The sequence below is a fragment of the Lutra lutra genome, chromosome 14 (assembly GCF_902655055.1).
Source record: "Lutra lutra chromosome 14, mLutLut1.2, whole genome shotgun sequence".
NCBI classification, from domain to species: domain Eukaryota; kingdom Metazoa; phylum Chordata; class Mammalia; order Carnivora; family Mustelidae; genus Lutra; species Lutra lutra.
Genome location: NC_062291.1, coordinates 64,866,151 through 64,884,497, shown reverse-complemented (window position 1 = coordinate 64,884,497; position 18,347 = coordinate 64,866,151). Strand labels below are relative to the sequence as shown.

The 18,347-nt window shown below is 42.5% G+C and overlaps 1 protein-coding gene across 4 annotated transcripts in view; it reads right to left on the bottom strand.

Moving 5' to 3' along the window:
* Window positions 1–18,347, bottom strand: part of SORCS3 (sortilin related VPS10 domain containing receptor 3) — a 601,218-nt gene that overhangs the window by 93,181 nt on the left and 489,690 nt on the right. For all 4 annotated transcript variants that reach the window (XM_047703327.1, XM_047703328.1, XM_047703329.1 and 1 more), the window contains 2 exons: window positions 6,732–6,878; window positions 5,083–5,185 (listed from right to left, as the gene is read on the bottom strand). In XM_047703327.1, the coding sequence (XP_047559283.1) occupies window positions 5,083–5,185; window positions 6,732–6,878 (250 nt within the window). The remainder of the gene's footprint in view (window positions 1–5,082; window positions 5,186–6,731; window positions 6,879–18,347) is intronic.

The window sequence follows — 18,347 nt, the reverse complement described above, 5'->3', positions numbered from 1 at the left end:
CTGTTACCAACAGTCTCTTAAAATTGATCGTGATAGGAGCTCCCTGAAGGTGGCAAAGAGTGGAACAGAAAACATGCATGCAGCAGGTGGGCCGAAGGTCAACCTTCCTCCTCATGTATAACTGTAACCTAAGGAAAACTCGTATGTGTGTCTGTGTGTGTGCCTGTGTGTGGGTCCATGTGTATACATGTGAGTTGTATTCAACTTAAACATGTCCACTTGTCTCTTGAGTACCAGGCAGTTTTATGACCCAATATTATAGACTATGTAACCAAGTTTACAGGGTGCCCAGAATAAAATGACCATAGTCAGCAGATCATGGCCATCAAGGATGACAGGAAAAGGTGGCCCCTGGTTTGTGACGATCTTAACTGCCTCCATTGTATCATCCCTTCATTCTATCTTTCCTATTCTTTTTCTTCCCCTTGCACAAAATTACCTTGTGATTACGTTCATTTAAAAAAAGTTAGTTATCAAGATTTTCTAGTCTACCTACATTGCCCAATGATACCCCGTGGGCACTCCCCCCACCTCAGAGCCCAGAACAGTGCCCCAAATGTAGTAGTCATTTGCTCAATAAATAATTGTGGAATGGATGAATGAATCAACAAATGATTACATCATGTTCCGATGTTGATGAGCATTTGGGGAGGTATCAAGAACAAGGAAAGTACCCTAAAGATGTAAGAATTTATCATTTTGGCTGATATTTTTTTTCTTTAAAAATAGCAGGAAGGGAATGTTAGCTCCTACACATCTGTAGCCTAAATAAGAGCACAATAAAAATGCAATAATGAAAATGTTAATTGAGCTCCTGACATTTAATGCTTCAAAATGAGAAATTAAAGCCAGGCTACAGCTTGTCAAGCTCCCATCAGCACCAGGGCGCACACAGCTAGCCAACTTGTTTTGACACTCGGGCTTCCAAAAATAACCCTGTGAGCTGGGGCTCACAGCTCAGGCAGTAGGTACGAGAGGAGCCGGGAGAGGCACAGTGAGCAGCTCTGTGGAGATCTGTCTGGAATCTGGAATTCAACTCTCCAGAACAGTTTCTGGAAGGCACAGATGAAGAAATAAAAGAGGGATGGGGCAGAGAATGTCAACTCCCATCATTTGGTGATGGCTGCCTGCTAAGAAGGATTCTGAAGCCAGATTTGGTTTCAAAAGAACAGAGCATGGAGATCAATCAGTAATGTCTATCGACACAGTAGAGAGCAAGAGATGGAGGCAGGGGCAGTCACTCTTGAGCTGGAATCTGCTGTCCCCGTCATGGCTTCTTAGGGCCTGTCTCATTACCCTGTAGCCTCTGCAGGAGCTGGTTCTGTCAACTCCCTAAGCCCCTTTCAAAGTTCCACCAGACTGATTTTGGAGGTTTTGTGGTAATGAGAATCTAAGGCTCACAGCGAAGTCTGTTTTTGGAAATATCTTCTGTCAGTAGAAAGGAGCCCTGAAAGAAATGCTGCTGACCACAGAAACCAGAACGTTTGTTCCCAGAGGGAGGAACAGAAAAGATGTATGCAGGACACTTGGCTCTTAGAACATGGGCAGTCCTTAAGTGGCCCCATGGGGAATCTCGGATAGGAATAATTTGGATTCTGGTGTCAGAGAAGGAAGACTTGAAGAACATGCCTCACTGGCTAAAGTGAAACCAGGAGGCTCCCCGAAGCGGTCTCTGGTCAGGTTGGAAGAAGAGGTAGCTGTTCCCCACTTAAGTGCTGCAATGAGAGAGAGGAAGGAGACACACAGGGAGGAACACAGAGCTTCTCTCACCAATGGCTTAGCTGGTAAATCCTGGAGGTTCCATTGTCCTTTTTGGCAGCTTTAAACAACTTGTAAAATCTCCCATTTCCTCTCAGGGCTATCCTTCTCTGCTCCTTAGTTAAACACATATTGGGGGGGGGGGGGTCAAAAATAAAAGCATAAAGAGAGGGAGAGAATTCTGGAGTCCTCTGGAGTAAGAGATATTTCTCTTACCAGCCCAGACACCCATGCAGGGGATTAAGGGCTCAAGGAAAGAGGAAGCAGACAGTGCACAATGCCCTGGGGGGAGGAATGTGCCTCTGAGGAGCTTTAGTTTCTGGGAAGCCCAGTAGGGAGCCAGGAGTAGCGTGCGGCAGGCACGTGAAGGGACTCAGGACCAGGGCTGGCGGGACAGAAGAGAACTGGAGTCCGAGTGAGGACTGGTTTGGGCCCAACACCTCTTCCTCTTCATCCCCCAGTTCCTCATCTGTAGACTGAGAAGAGTCATCACCTTCTCGACGTCGTAGAGCTGTTGTGTAGTTGAGACACAGAGAAAGCTTCGCACGCTGTAAGGCACTGTGAAAATGGGGGGTCTTGATGCCTAGCTTCAAAGCACAGTGGTAAGAATATTTAGAACCCTCGAGCACCTGTTGGCTAAAAGCAACTGTCCGACTCTCTGGACCGGAATTCCATCTGCCTTCTGAGACGGCCTCAACAGGAGTTAGAGACGAATCCTGGCCTCCACGCAGCTCCCCTGAGACCACACCTCAGAGCAAAGGGGAAGAGGCGGGAGCAGCGGGAGGCGGGAGCAGAAGAGAGGGAACCCAGGGTCACGGACGCCCAGAAGCAGGTGAAATGACTGGGTGTGTGAGAGGGCCCTGGAGAGACAGGCTCCATGCCAGCCACTGAAGACATCCTTGCCTGACTTCATAATTATTTTCCTATGAGTGAACCACCTCTCAGGGAGAGCTGGTGAACAGGGTAAGGAGAAGCCAGGCATGAAGAGGCATGTGCCAGCGATCTAGGGCTGGCTTTCCATCGGGATCGCTTCAGCTGTGTTACACCCCTCCCAATGCCCCAGCGACATTTGTATGGCAAGGAGCCACACAAAGTTATAAGAGTTACAAAGTGCAGAGTAAAAGGCATTGGTAAATTCTGATATATAGTTGACCCTTGAACAACATGAATTTGAACTTTGTGGGTCCACTTGTGATTTTTTTTTTCAGTAAATACAGTATAGTGCTGTAAATGGATTTTCTCTTTCTCATGATTTTCTTAATAATGCTTTCTTTCCTCTAGTCTACTTTATTGTAAGAATATAGTATACAATACATATAACATATAAAATATGTGTTAATTGACTTTATATTATTGGTAAGGCTTCTGGTCAACAGCAGGTTATTAGTAAAGTTTCAGGGACTCATATTATATGTGGATTTTTGACTACAGGAGGATTGGCACTCTGAACCCCCGCATTGGTCAAGGGTCGGGTGTCCATGGACAAAAACTTTCAAAAACAAATGTTTATTTAACGTATCCATGTTTGTTCATTTATAAAGACTTAACATTTGACTGATTTAAGGGCGCATGATAGTCTCAGGTAAAATCTACAGCTAATCCCACCTCACTATGCTCTGAGCACTCTTCCGGATCTTGTGGACATACTCTCCTATCTCTGATTTTTACGAGAAGATCAGGGTTAAATTTCTGTAATACTACTGATGATAAGAGCTAATGTGTACTGAGCATTCGACATGTCCCAGTCCGAGTACCCTAAATGCAGTTCTTCATTTAACCCTTCGATTCTGTTATGTCAATACTGTCAACCACACTTTGCCACTGAAAACACTGAAGTTCAGAGTGGTTAAGTCACACAGGACAATGCCTGGCTATACAGTTGGCATACTAAATAATATTAACTTTCATTATTGATTACTGTTTTCTTTCTTTCTTTCTTTCTTTTTCTTTTTTTTTTTTTTTTTTTTTGGATTACTGTTTTCTATGTTGCTTCTACTCCAAGCCAGGGTGTCCAACCTGCAAGTTGGGAGGTCCGACTCAATTAAGGAGTGTGGGGATCACTCCCCAAGCCAGAACAGCAACAGAACCTGCCCTCATCTCTCACTAACCGGGGCTGAAGCCTGTCCTGAAGCCAGTGGTGTTCAATATGGGGATTCAATCTCTACAGGGTTGACAGAAGGACCTAGAATGCTCAAGGACTACACTCACTGCAAATCTCATCCACGTGGTCAGTCCCCAATGGCATTTCAAAGTTCCTGCCGCTGGGGGCACAGGGAAGGAAGTCGTGTTTAAGAGAGCGGTGACTCTAGGAGCCAGAATTTCAGGTTGACGAGACAAGACAGAAAGTACCATCTCAGGGAGTCAATGTGAATTTATCTGCTTTCATTAGAGAAAAGCCTAACACCAGAGCTCTGACTTCGGAGATGAGAAGCCCGCCTTGCTTTATGCCACCAACGTATTCCTGAAAGGTGCATGGAAATCAGACGCAGGTTAATCAGAGCACATTCCCCCAACACCTTCATTTTCATTTCAGAGTTGCTTTATCTTCATTTCTGATTGATATTCAGTGGACAGTGGTTCCAACAATGCAATCTTAGGTTTCTTCTGCCCTTTCCCCCAGGCTCTCAGCCAAGTGGTTAACCATGTGTAAACAAACCTTTACATGTACCAGAGACCTCCTGATTAAAAACAGCTCTGGGTGGCACCTGGGTGGCTCAGTGGATTAAAGCCTCTGCCTTCCGCTCAGGTCATGGTCCCAGGGTCCTGGGATCGAGCCCCATATCAGGCTCTCTGCTCGATGGGGAGCCTGCTTCCTCCTCTCTCTCTGCCTATCTCCTCTGCCTACTTGTAATCTCTGTCTGTCAAATAAATAAATAAAAATCTTTAAAACAAAAAAACCAAACAAAAAAAAAACAGCTCTGGGGTGAAAGCCTTTGCAAAGAATCCTCTGTGTAAAGAGAAAACTACAACTTCTATTTGGTGAGCTGGCAAGTTCGTATACCAAAGGTGTCTTAAAGTGAGAATTCCCTATGACAAACAAGCTTTCTGATCAGTCAGTTTAGCTGGAGAGGAACTCTGGCCTCTTGCTAAATAAGCACAGGGGACAGCTCTGTGACTGTGTGCGATGTGGGTAACCTAGAAGTTACAAGTGTCTTGAGCTCTTTTCCTGGGTCACGAGACTGGCCCTGGGGTTCCATGACCCTGCCTATTTCCTGGGGAGAGTGCTCATCACTGTCACCAAAATGGTCAAATGAGTCCAAAGAAGTGATAAATGTATTCCAGAAGGCATCAGGGAGGAAGAAGCACAGGGAATGTCTTTCTTACCTGTAGCCACCATGAGTCCTGGGGCTGTCTCCTTGCTAGAGATTCTTCCTGAGGAATATGGATTTTCAGAGATCTGCAAGTGCAGGTGTAAGGAGCAGAAGGGCTGAAACGGAGAAGAAAACAGCTTCATTCCAGCAAACTTCTGACCCACACCCCTGCCCCACCAGAGATGAGGCTTCCAGAAAGAGCTGCCCACTAAAATTTGGGCAGGAGACATTTCTGCCTGAGGCAGCGGGTATGCCCATGTCAGAAGCTACCCCCATTACAACTGTAGGCCTCCCCTCCCTTCATCTCTGCCCCATCCATCAAGGTCCAGTCCATAGTCAGCCTCATGAAGCCTCCCTGACCATTCCTTCCCACAGAATGATCCTGACCTTCCCTTGTTTCTGATCTTGACCATGACATCCAGCTCTTTAGAGCTTTAGGCGGCCACTGGGAGGGATACAGAGGGGAAGCTAAGTGAACAGTCTCCAGGCCCCCTACACTGTCCTTCAATCAGATTGCTTCTCTTTCTCCTTTATTATCTGATTCTTGTTTATAACGTTACTTGAATTTTACCTAGAATGTTTGAAGACATTGTCTAAAATGAACAGAAATATATTTTCTTATTTATCCTTATTTGGTTGTTCTTAAAAAGGATGAGGGATTTATAGAGATGTATCCTATATAATAAATAAAAACAAGAGAATGATGATATTGGGGAAAGGAGAAAATTAGGCTAAGAAAATAAGATGAAGCCACGGGTAAGGTCTAGGAAAAAAGGAAATCCACACTGTGACCAGCTCCTGGAGGTGGGTGTGCAATTGTCTCTGATCTTCTTGGAACACCAGCAGAAAAGAGGGGGTTAGATTAAAATCTACAGGGGGAAAAAAAAAAAAGGAAAGGAAAGGCCCTATCTGTCCCCATAATCCCGGTTTTAACATAATGTCTACAGTATGGTAAGTTGGTAATAAACCTTTTTAACGATGGCAAAAGTCAACTTTTTTGCTCAGGAGAAATATAACCATTTCTGGGGCCTTGGAAGAGTTTCTCACATAGGTCCGCTCTAAGACAGCATTGAGGGTCATGAATTTCACTGTTAATGATCTGTCTTCCCTCCCCACCTTAGAGCTGCCACACCTGAGGGCAGAGGAAATTACTTATTTATTATGTCCTCCAGAGTGCCTACCCCAATATTCCACATACTGGGCACCCTGAGAATGCTGACGGATTAACCACTGTCCCGTGGGGACACCCCAGCCTGATCTCTCCTGGGCTTGCAAGGCAACTTCTGCTTACCTTGACATCTGTCATACATTCATCAAATTATTTCGTATTTCGTATCAGTATCAGTTAGCAGGTGTGTTTCTACTCCTCAGCTCTGTCTAGAACCCTGGAACTCAGGCACTGTTTCTTAAACATGTCTTTATCTTACTAAGAATTAGAGAACATAGTGTATTCTAAGTACAAGCCTGTGAGTTTCAACTGAACTTCACATCCAAGTGGTATGGCAGTCTGAGCCCGGAGATCATCGCCCTGGGACTTGTGGGAAATCCCTGCCCAGCACCAGCCAAGTTCCTAAGACCCCTTGATGGAAAAAAAGCCCCTGATAGGACATCCCCAGGTGACCAGCTTGCCCTGTGGACTTCATGTGAGACTGGGTGACTGACCAGCAGGCAGTGTACTGGACTTCCATGCAGGTCCACATCTGGGGCTTGAAGTAGGCGCCAGTCTCTGCCCTTGTTGTAAGTGATGTATGTCTTCACCTGGTCTTCCACCTTCTTGTTTGCCAAGAATATCCCTTTGATACCTGCTACCTAGGAAAAAGGGCAAGAGATAGAGAAGCATGTTGGGCCAAATGCTGATAAGTGCTGGGACAGGGTGTTGGGGGTACAAAAGAAGAGAAGAGGAACATGGTGAGACATACCATATACCATGTGGTCTTTGAGAGAAGTTTAAGTTCATCTCTGCACCCTCTACTGCCTGCCCCAACCCAGATGTCCCACTGTCCTTTTACCCATCTGCTTTTTCCCACTTTATGTGTTTCCACATTCTGTTCATAGGATCTTATCCTTAATTAACTATTAACATTCCCTCTGAGGTGGCATTGGTTTATAACAACCGAAGGAGTTACCCCTTTCTGGGGAGCAATGTGCTTCTGCTCAGGAGGAGCTTGTAGGTAGATTTTGGAAGCATAAAGTTCTGATCCTTAAATCTGGAAGTTTCACCTCTTGATTAGTAGTGAGGCAGATGTTTTCAGGCAGATAACCCAGCTTGGTGTCCTGGCATCCATCTTTGGCTGTGCCACTGGCTCTCTGGAGAATCCTGCATAACTTCCATGTCATCTTTGTGTCTCAGCCAATGGTCACTTTGAAACAGACAGAATCAACCCAGCCTTTCCTTTTTCCTCAGCTGGCTAACCATGGCTGGACGAGATGATGCAGAGCCCTCTTCCCAGAGTTCCTATCTATTGAATTTGCCTACCCTTGATGTTTAGAAGGGAGAAGATCATCACCACAAAACAAGAAGCTAGAGAATTAAAAGAAATTTATGATTCAGAAAAGTTCTAGAGTAAGTACAGATTCAAATCAAACTTTGATTCCTTCCATGTCTACATTTTGGGCAGTAAGAACAGATACTGTGAATGACGGCACTACGTCAAAGAAAGATTCCCTAACTTCCTGTACAATCCCAGCATGTTCCAAAGCCAAAAGGCAAGTCAAATCACTTAAATGTACATAAACCTGAGATTGAATGAGAGGTTTTCTGGAAATAGATAACTCAGAATTTTAAGTGCGTTTATTCCCCGTTCTTTGAGGTTAACTGACAGAATACCAGTGGGAAAGAATTTCGAGGAAGTGAGCTCTTTTACTGTTTTTTAATGACATAATTTAGTTGGTGAAATGAGAAGTTTGTTTTTGTTTTCGCTTTTTTTTTTTAAAGTAACCTGACTGCCCTCGAAAAAGAATGCCAACCCAGATAAAAACAAACAACAAACAAGCAAAAAATAGACAAAGAATGTCAAGCAGAAAACAGAATTTATCTGGGAAGGACACCACTAGGGGAATTTGACAAAGGGCCAACTAAGGAATTGATTAGATTCCTAACTTGAACAGAAGGTGGGCAAGGACAGAAGCCAAGGTGGGGGGCACTGGTGTCAGAGTTCTGTCCTTTCCCAGAAAACCCCTCCCTACCCTGGCTGCTTAAAATCAGTGCCATTTCAGGAAGCCTGGGATCTTCTACGGTAATCTAGGGACTCTGAGGCTCTCTCATCACCTCAGTCTTTAAAACCAACCACAGAAGCATTTCTCTTAAACCTGACTACCGGTTATTCCTCACAGAGAATGGAATCTGTATTTCTTTCAAACTGTCTGTCTGATGCAGGCCTTTTGGTATTTTCTTTAGACACAGCTGGTACATTTTCTGCTGGACCACCAGATAATGTTTCTAGAGAACTCTCTCCGCTGACTCAAATGGTCCCCTCCAAAACATAACCAGGGCCTTGGTGTCTCTCTAATATACACAAGTCCAACTCAGACTTCTGAGCCTGCTCCTGTGGGGCTCCTGTTACCCCCATCCACTGCCTCCTAGCTGGATGCCTCCCAGCATGAATAACTAGCCATTCAGCTGCCTCTTGTGTTCTTCCAGATACGTGTCTTTGGCAAACGGATGGGCATTTTTTGCATTCCCCACACATTCTAAGAGCAAAATCTGGAGAATGGGGTCTGAAAAGACACAGGAAGGAGAGATGTCCAGGGAAGGCTTCTGCAGCTCTGAAGGCCTTTCTCCTGAAGTTGCATATGAGCCACGGCCATCTCCCTCCAGTCCAAGAGAACCAGAACACTTCCGATTCATATTCGGGTTTGCTCAAAACCCATATTGCTTCTTTGCTCCATATCGTGTTTACACAGGCTGAAAGTTTAGAGGGCACTTTGCTTCTGTGTGCCCCAGGCCAACAGCTTTCACAGTTCTTGACTGCAACCCCAGTACAAAATGCACTTAGGTATGCTTCAACCTAGTACCCATACCCAGGTAGCCATGCATGTGTGCACATGGAAGCACAGGTATGTCTCTAATGCAAAAGTATCATGAAACACTTCTGAGCCTCACTGCATACGATATGAAGCTATTAGAGAATGAGACACCCATTTTAACTCTTCCACCCAAGAAGGTACTAGGCATCTGATAAACTCTGATTGTGTTTCCTCCTACTGTTGTTTGAAATCAGAAGTATGGCTTGCAGCTGCTGGCCCCACAGCTCCAAGAGAAGGGCACCAGCTTAGGATGGCACTCACAAGTACAGGTCTACATGGCCCACTTTCCGTCTGGAATCAATCTGAGGTATGAAGGGAGGCTGAAAGCAGCCTCTTGGCAGAGCACTGAGTCCAGGTGGCATGGGCATCTGTTGCTTACCTTCCTGAGCCCTTAGGACAAAGAAACCACAGAGCTCTGCTGAGAAAAGCAATTATCACACTCTCCCTTGGGCTGTCCCTAGAGTGGAACCGGTGGTGAGGGACCAATGAAGGTGAGTATCGGAAAGATGTCCCTGTGGAGTCTGTATGCAGCTGTCCATCTGGCCAAGGATGGGTCACTCAAGTTCATGATAAAGCAAGGGTTTGGAGCAAGGACAGGGATAGAGAAAGCAAGGGAACATCGCTAAGATGGGCAAAGAAACCAGAACACTAAGGATGATTCAGAGAATCTAATTTTACCCATCCTAGTGAGATCCACGTAGTCATTAGGAAATTCAAATTAAATCCACACAAAGGCACGACTAGGCTCCTCTCACAGTGGCTACACACACACACACACACACACACACACCTGATAACACCAAGTGATGGTGAAGATGTGAAGCAACCATAACTCTCATACATCTTTGGTGGGAATACAAAATGAGAATACCACTTTAGAAACAACTTGGTGGCTTTTTTTCACATTCAACAAAGCAATCCTAGTCCTAGGTATTTACCCATGAGAAAGAAAAACTTGTGTTAATGTGAACGTTTATATTCATTTTATTTATTGTCACACAGAACTGGAAACAACTTCAATGTCCTTCAGTGGTGAATGAGTAAACAAACTAGGGCACGTCCGCATAATAGAATACCACTCAGCAATTAAAAACAAAAAAAGGAATGTCTACAGATACTCAACAATATGGGTGGTTCTCAAATGCCTGATTCTAAGTAAATGAAGTCAAACTCAAAAGACTATATATTGTATAATTCCAATCACATGAAAATCCAGAAAAGACAAAATAGGAAAGAGAAAGAAATCAGACTGCTCTGGCAGTGATTTGGGGTGGGACAGTGGTTGACTACAAAAAGGTCATCAGAGGAAATATTTTGAGGTGACAGTTCTCTATCTTGATTATAGTGGTAATTACACAACTGCATACCCCTGTCAAAACTCACAGGACTGCATACCAGAAAGGGTAAATTTTACTATACATAAATTTGACCTCAACTAAAAAATTAATATTAAAAAATGCATAGTGGGAAGAGCCTGGGCTTTTTATTCAAATATACATGGACTGGTTCAAACATAGCTCTCCCATTTTACTATCTCCATGATCTAAGCCAAGTTACTAAATTCTCTGTACTCGCTGTACACTCATAGGCACCAGGGGGAATGATACCTGCCACAAAGAGATATGGCAATAGATCAATGATTGACTATATATAAAATTCAGACTATATATAGAGAGAGCAATGATTGACTATATATGTATATACATATATATATCAATGATATTAATGATTGAAAAAAAAAATATATATATATAAAATTTAGGGTTATCCAAACCAATACTATGGCCTACCCATCATATGGCTACCGAGCACTTGAAATGTGGCCAGTGGGAGTAAGGAACTGAAGTTTAACTGCATTTTATTTGAATCAATTTGAACTTCATTTTAAAAACTGATACCCGATTCTATTATGGGCAAACTTTTAAATTTTATTTTTTATAAACATATATTTTTATCCCCAGGGGTACAGGTCTGAGAATCGCCAGGTTTACACAATTCACAGCACTCACCATAGCACATACCCTCCCCAATATCCATAACCCCACCCCCCCGGTCCCAACCCCCCTCCCCCTATCAACCCTCAGTTTGTTTTGTGAGATTAAGAGTCACTATGGTTTGTCTCCCTCCCAATCCCATCTTGTTTCATTTACTCTTCTCCTACCCCCTTAACCCCCCATGTTGCATCTCCTCTCCCTCATATCAGGGAGATCATATGATAGTTGTCTTTCTCCAATTGACTTATTTCGCTAAGCATGATACCCTCTAGTTCCATCCATGTCGTCGCAAATGGCAAGATTTCATTTCTTTTGATGGCTGCATAGTATTCCATTGTGTATATATACCACATCTTCTTTATCCATTCGTCTGTTGATGGACATCTAGGTTCTTTCCATAGTTTGGCTATTGTAGACATTGCTGCTATAAACATTCGGGTGCACGTGCCCCTTCGGATCACTACGTTTGTATCTTTAGGGTAAATACCCAGCAGTGCAATTGCTGGGTCATAGGGTAGTTCTATTTTCAACATTTTGAGGAACCTCCATGCTGTTTTCCAGAGTGGTTGCACCAGCTTGCATTCCCAACAACAGTGTAGGAGGGTTCCCCTTTCTCCGCATCCTCGCCAGCATCTGTCATTTCCTGACTTGTTAATTTTAGCCATTCTGACTGGTGTGAGGTGATATCTCACTGTAGTTTTGATTTGTATTTCCCTGATGCCGAGTGATATGGAGCACTTTTTCATGTGTCTGTTGGCCATCTGGATGTCTTCTTTGCAGAAATGTCTGTTCATGTCTTCTGCCCATTTCTTGATGGGATTATTTGTTCTTTGGGTGTTGAGTTTGCTAAGTTCTTTATAGGTTTTGGACACTAGCCCTTTATCTGATATGTCGTTGGCAAATATCTTCTCCCATTCTGTCAGTTGTCTTTTGGTTTTGTTCACTGTTTCCTTTGCTGTGCAAAAGCTTTTGATCTTGATAAAATCCCAATAGTTCATTTTTGCCCTTGCTTCCCTTGCCTTTGGCGATGTTCCTAGGAAGATGTTGCTGCAGCTGAGGTCGAAGAGGTTGCTGCCTGTGTTCTCCTCAAGGATTTTGATGGATTCCTTTCTCACATTGAGGTCCTTCACCCATTTTGAGTCTATTTTCGTGTGTGGTGTAAGGAAATGATCCAATTTCATTTTTCTGCATGTGGCTGTCCAATTTTCCCAACACCATTTATTGAAGAGGCTGTCTTTATTCCATTGGACATTCTTTCCTGCTTTGTCGAAGATTAGTGGACCATAGAGTTGAGGGTCTATTTCTGGGCTCTCTACTCTGTTCCATTGATCTATGTGTCTGTTTTTGTGCCAGTACCATGCTGTCTTGATGATGACAGCTTTGAATAGAGCTTGAAGTCCGGAATTGTGATGCCACCAACTTTGGCTTTCTTTTTCAATATTCCTTTGGCTATTCGAGGTCTTTTCTGGTTCCATATAAATTTTAGGATTATTTGTTCCATTTCTTTGAAAAAAATGGATGGTACTTTGATAGGAATTGCATTAAATGTGTAGATTGCTTTAGGTAGCATAGACATTTTCACAATATTTATTCTTCCAATCCAGGAGCATGGAATATTTTTCCATTTCTTTGTGTCTTCCTCAATTTCTTTCATGAGTACTTTATAGTTTTCTGAGTATAGATTCTTAGTCTCTTTGGTTAGGTTTATTCCTAGGTATCTTATAGTTTTGGGTGCAATTGTAAATGGGATGGACTCCTTAATTTCTCTTTCTTCTGTCTTGTTGTTGGTGTAGAGAAATGCAACTGATTTCTGTGCATTGATTTTATATCCTGACACTTTACTGAATTCTTGTACAAGTTCTAGCAGTTTTGGAGTGGAGTCTTTTGGGTTTTCCACATAGAGTATCATATCATCTGCGAAGAGTGATAGTTTGACTTCTTCTTTGCCGAGATGGATGCCTTTAATTTCCTTTTGTTGTCTGATTGCTGAGGCTAGGACTTCCAATACTATGTTGAATAGCAGTGGTGATAACGGACATCCCTGCCGTGTTCCTGACCTTAGCGGAAAAGCTTTCAGTTTTTCTCCATTGAGAATGATATTTGCGGTGGGTTTTTCATAGATGGCTTTGATAATATTGAGGTATGTGCCCTCTATCCCTACACTTTGAAGAGTTTTGATTAGGAAGGGGTGCTGTACTTTGTCAAATGCTGTTTCAGCATCTATGGAGAGTATCATATGGTTCTTGTTCTTTATTTTATTAATGTGTTGTATCACATTGATTGATTTGCGGAAGTTGAACCAACCTTGAAGCCCTGGAATAAATCCCACTTGGTCGTGGTGAATAATCCTTTTAATGTACTGTTGAATCCTATTGGCTAGTATTTTGGTGAGAATTTTTGCATCTGTGTTCATCAAGGATATTGGTCTGTAGTTCTCCTTTTTGATGGGATCCTTGCCCGGTTTTGGGATCAAGGTGATGCTAGCCTCATAAAATGAGTTTGGAAGTTTTCCTTCCATTTCTATTTTTTGGAACAGTTTCAGGAGAATAAGAATTAGTTCTTCTTTAATGTTTGGTAGCATTCCCCGGGAAGCCGTCTGGCCCTGGGCTTTTGTTTGTTTGGAGATTTTTGATGACGGTTTCAATCTCCTTACTGGTTATGGGTCTGTTCAGGCTTTCTATTTCTTCCTGGTTCAGTTGTGGTAGTTTATATGTCTCTAGGAATGCATCCATTTCTTCCAGATTGTCAAATTTGTTGGCGTAGAGTTGCTCATAGTATGTTCTTATAATTGTCTGTATTTCTTTGGTGTTCATTGTGATCTCTCCTCTTTCATTCATGATTTTATTTATTTGGGTCCTTTCTCTTTTCTTTTTGATAAGTCTGGCCAGGGGTTTATCGATCTTATTAATTCTTTCAAAGAACCAGCTCCTAGTTTCGTTGATTTGTTCTATTGTTTTTTTGGTTTCTATTTCATTGATTTCTGCTCTGATCTTTATGATTTCTCTTCCCTGCTGGGTTTAGGGTTTCTTTCTTGTTCTTTCTCCAGCTCCTTTAGGTGTAGGGTTAGGTTGTGTACCTGAGACCTTTCTTGTTTCTTGAGAAAGGCTTGTACCGCTTTATATTTTCCTCTCAGGACTGCCTTTGTTGTGTCCCACAGATTCTGAACCGTTGTGTTTTCATTATCATTTGCTTCCATGAATTTTTTCAATTCTTCTTTAATTTCCTGGTTGACCCATTCATTCTTTAGAAGGATGCTGTTTAGTCTCCATGTATTTGGGTTCTTTCCAAATTTTCTCTTGTGATTGAGTTCTAGCTTCAGAGCGTTGTGGTCTGAAAATATGCAGGGAATGATCCCAATCTTTTGATACCGGTTGAGACCTGATTTAGGACCGAGGATGTGATCTATTCTGGAGAATATTCCATGTGCACTAGAGAAGAATGTGTTTTCTGTTGCTTTGGGATGAAATGTTCTGAATATATCTGTGATGTCCATCTGGTCCAGTGTGTCATTTAAGGCCTTTATTTCCTTGTTGATCTTTTGCTTGGAAGATCTGTCCATTTCAGTGAGGGGAGTGTGAAAGTCCCCTACGATTACTGTATTATTGTTGATGTGTTTCTTTGATTTTGTTATTAACTGGTTTATATAGTTGGCTGCTCCCACGTTAGGGGCACAGATATTTAAAATTGTTAGATCTTCTTGTTGGACAGATCCTTTGAGTATGATATGGTGTCCTTCCTCATCTCTTATTATAGTCTTTGGCTTAAAATCTAATTGATCTGATATAAGGATTGCCACTCCTGCTTTCTTCTGATGTCTATTAGCATGGTAAATTCTTTTCCACCCCCTCACTTTAAATCTCGAGGTGTCTTCGGGTTTAAAATGCGTTTCTTGTAGGCAACATATAGATGGGTTTTGTTTTTTTATCCATTCTGATACCTTGTGTCTTTTGATTGGGGCATTTAGCCCATTAACATTGAGGGTGAGTATTGAGAGATATGAATTTAGTGCCATTGTATTGCCTGTAAGGTGACTGTTATTGTATATTGTCTCTGTTCCTTTCTAATCTACTACTTTTAGGGTCTCTCTTTGCTTAGAGGACCCCTTTCAATATTTCCTGTAGAGCTGGTTTGGTGTTTGCAAATTCTTTCAGTTTTTGTTTGTCCTGGAAGCTTCTAATCTCTCCTTCTATTTTCAATGATAGCCTAGCTGGATATAGTATTCTTGGCTGCATGTTTTTCTCATTTAGTGCTCTGAATATATCATGCCAGCTCTTTCTGGCCTGCCAGGTCTCTGTGGATAAGTCTGCTGCCAATCTAATATTTTTACCATTGTATGTTACAGACTTCTTTTCCCGGGCTGCTTTCAGGATTTTCTCTTTGTCACTAAGACTTGTAAATTTTACTATTAGGTGACGGGGTGTGGACCTATTCCTATTGATTTTGAGGGGGGTTCTCTGAACCTCCTGGATTTTGATGCTTGTTCCCTTTGCCATATTGGGGAAATTCTCTCCAATAATTCTCTCCAACATACCTTCTGCTCCCCTCTCTGTTTCCTCTCCTTCTGGAATCCCAATTATTCTAACGTTGTTTTGTCTTATGGTGTCACTTATCTCTCGAATTCTCCCCTCGTGGTCCAGTAGCTGTTTGTCCCTCTTTTGCTCAGCTTCTTTATTCTCTGTCATTTGGTCTTCTATATCGCTAATTCTTTCTTCTGCCTCATTTATCCTAGCAGTGAGAGCCTCCATTTTTGATTGCACCTCATTAATAGCTTTTTTTATTTCAACTTGGTTAGATTTTAGTTCTTTTATTTCTCCAGAAAGGGCTTTTATATCTCCCGAGAGGGTTGCTTTAATATCTTCCATGCCTTTTTCAAGCCTGGCTAGAACCTTGAGAATCGTCATTCTGAACTCTATATCTGACATATTACCAATGTCTGTATTGATTAGGTCCCTAGCCTTTGGTACTGCTTCTTGTTCTTTTTTTTGTGGTGAATTTTTCCGCCTTGTCATTTTGTCCAGATAAGAGTATATGAAGGAGCAAGTAAAATACTAAAAGGGTGGCAACAACCCCAGGAAAATATGCTTTAGCCAAATCAGAAGAGATCCCAAATCGTGAGGGGGGAGAAAGGGGACAAAAAGGGGTTGAGAAAGAAAAAAAAAAAGAAAAAAAAGAAACTATTAAAAAAAGAAAGCCGATAAAGAAAAAATATAAAAAGGAAAAAAAAATATATATATATATATTAGATAAACTATTTAAAAAATGTTAAAAAAGAAAACGGGAAAAGTTAAAAAAAAAATTAGCAGAAAAAGAGAAAAAAAATTGAAAAGGAAAAAAAAATTAAATTAACTGCAAGTCTAAAGAATCATGGGGAGAAAGCCATGAGTTCAGGGCTTTGCTTTCACCGCCTCTGGAATTCCGCCGCTCTCCTTGTATTGAAACTGCACTCCTTGGTAGGTGAACTTGGTCTTGGCTGGGTTTCTCGTTGATCTTCTGGGGGAGAGGCCTGTTGTAGTGATTCTCAAGCGTCTTTGCCCCAGGCGGAGTTGCACCGCCCTTACCCGGGGCCGGGCTGAGTAATCCGCTCGGGTTTCCTGGGTTTGCTTTTGGGAGCTTTTGTTCCCTGAGCGCTTTCCGTAGAGTGCTGGAAGACGGGAATGAAGATGGCGGCCTCCCGGTCTCCGGCCCAGAGGAGCCGAGAGTCCAGGGCCCCACTCCTCAGCACGCCCTCAGAGAACAGCGCCCAATGACTCCCGTCACCCCAGCCTCCGAGCTGACCGAGCCTGCGACCGGTTCAAGGTAACCCCGAGCTGAGAGCTCACTCCTCAGCTCTTTCTCTGTAGCCGGCTTCCCCGTTCTAATACCGGTAAGCTCTGCGACACTCAGCCACCCCCGATCCTTCTGTGACCCTGCGGGACCTGAGGCCGCGCTGACCACACCTGGGCTTCAGCCCAGTTAAGCCTCTGGAGCGATGTCTCTCAGCGGAACAGACTTTTAAAAGTCCTGATTTTGTGCTCCGTTGCTCTGCCGCTTGCCGGGAGCCAGCCCCTCCCGCCATGGTCTATCTTCCCGTCGCTTTGGATTCACTTCTCCGCCAGTCCTACCTTTCAGATAGTGGTTGATTTTCTGTTTCTAGAATTGCTGTTCTTCTTCTCTTCAATCTCCCGTTGGATTTGTAGGTGTTTGCAATCTTTAGATAAGCTCTCTAGCTGATCTCCCGCTACCTGAAGTAGTCTCAGCTGCTACTTCTCCGCCATCTTGACTCCTCCTCTATTGGCAAACTTTTAATATGTTTGGAATAACTTGGGTATGTGAATCTACTTTTTCTACTGTAAATTTTATGAAATGTAAATACTGATCAAGTATCTCTGGTGAAAATTTAGCATATGAATTGAGATGAGGAGGAAGTATAAAATACACTCACAATTTTGGAGATTTAGTATAGAAAAATGTAAAAGATCTCATTAGTAATCTTTCAAATGGAGCACATACTAAAATGATAATATTTTAGATACTTAGGTTAAATAAAATATACTATTACAATTAACTTCACCTTTTTCTTCTACTTTTAAAAAATGTGGGTGGTGGAACATTTATTTAGAAGTGCATCTGTGGTTGGCTTCATATATTTAGTCAACATCGCTGGTCTTGGGCATTACCTGATTCACTGCTATTATTATTATAATGAGGTATGAGTTGAGTACTTCATATCCTTGAAAATATTGAAGAAAACACACCTGACCAGCAGCTCAGAGCATGTTTCCGTAATATAATTGAGGGTGTTGGAAAGAATATTTGTTTCTTGATTTATCAGTTGAAAGCAACTAAGAAGAAATGTAGGTTGGAGTTAGTGATATGAAGAAACCACAACAAAGTTCTGCGTGAAAAGAGTATCACAGAATAATGGTGAACACATAATAGATTATATTCATTGTCCTCATCAGATTGTTTTGATGCAACAGTCTCTGACACCTTAAAAAAGAGATTATTATTTGGCCTTCAAGAATTATTTTCTCACCTGATTATGTAATTACAGCCATGTCACTATTGTACTTGAAAAAAGGGATGAAAGGAAGAATGAGAAGGGACTCTATATAGCAGGAGACTGTTCCAACAGACCAGGAAACAGACAATGTCTTTGCTTTACTCAGTTTAATGAGAGTTCAGTGGGGGTGGATTCCCATCCAATGGTTTCTAAGGTCTTTTAGTGTCTAAGGTCTTAAGACTGTAAGGTGAACTCTCAAGTAAGTTCTAATTTTCT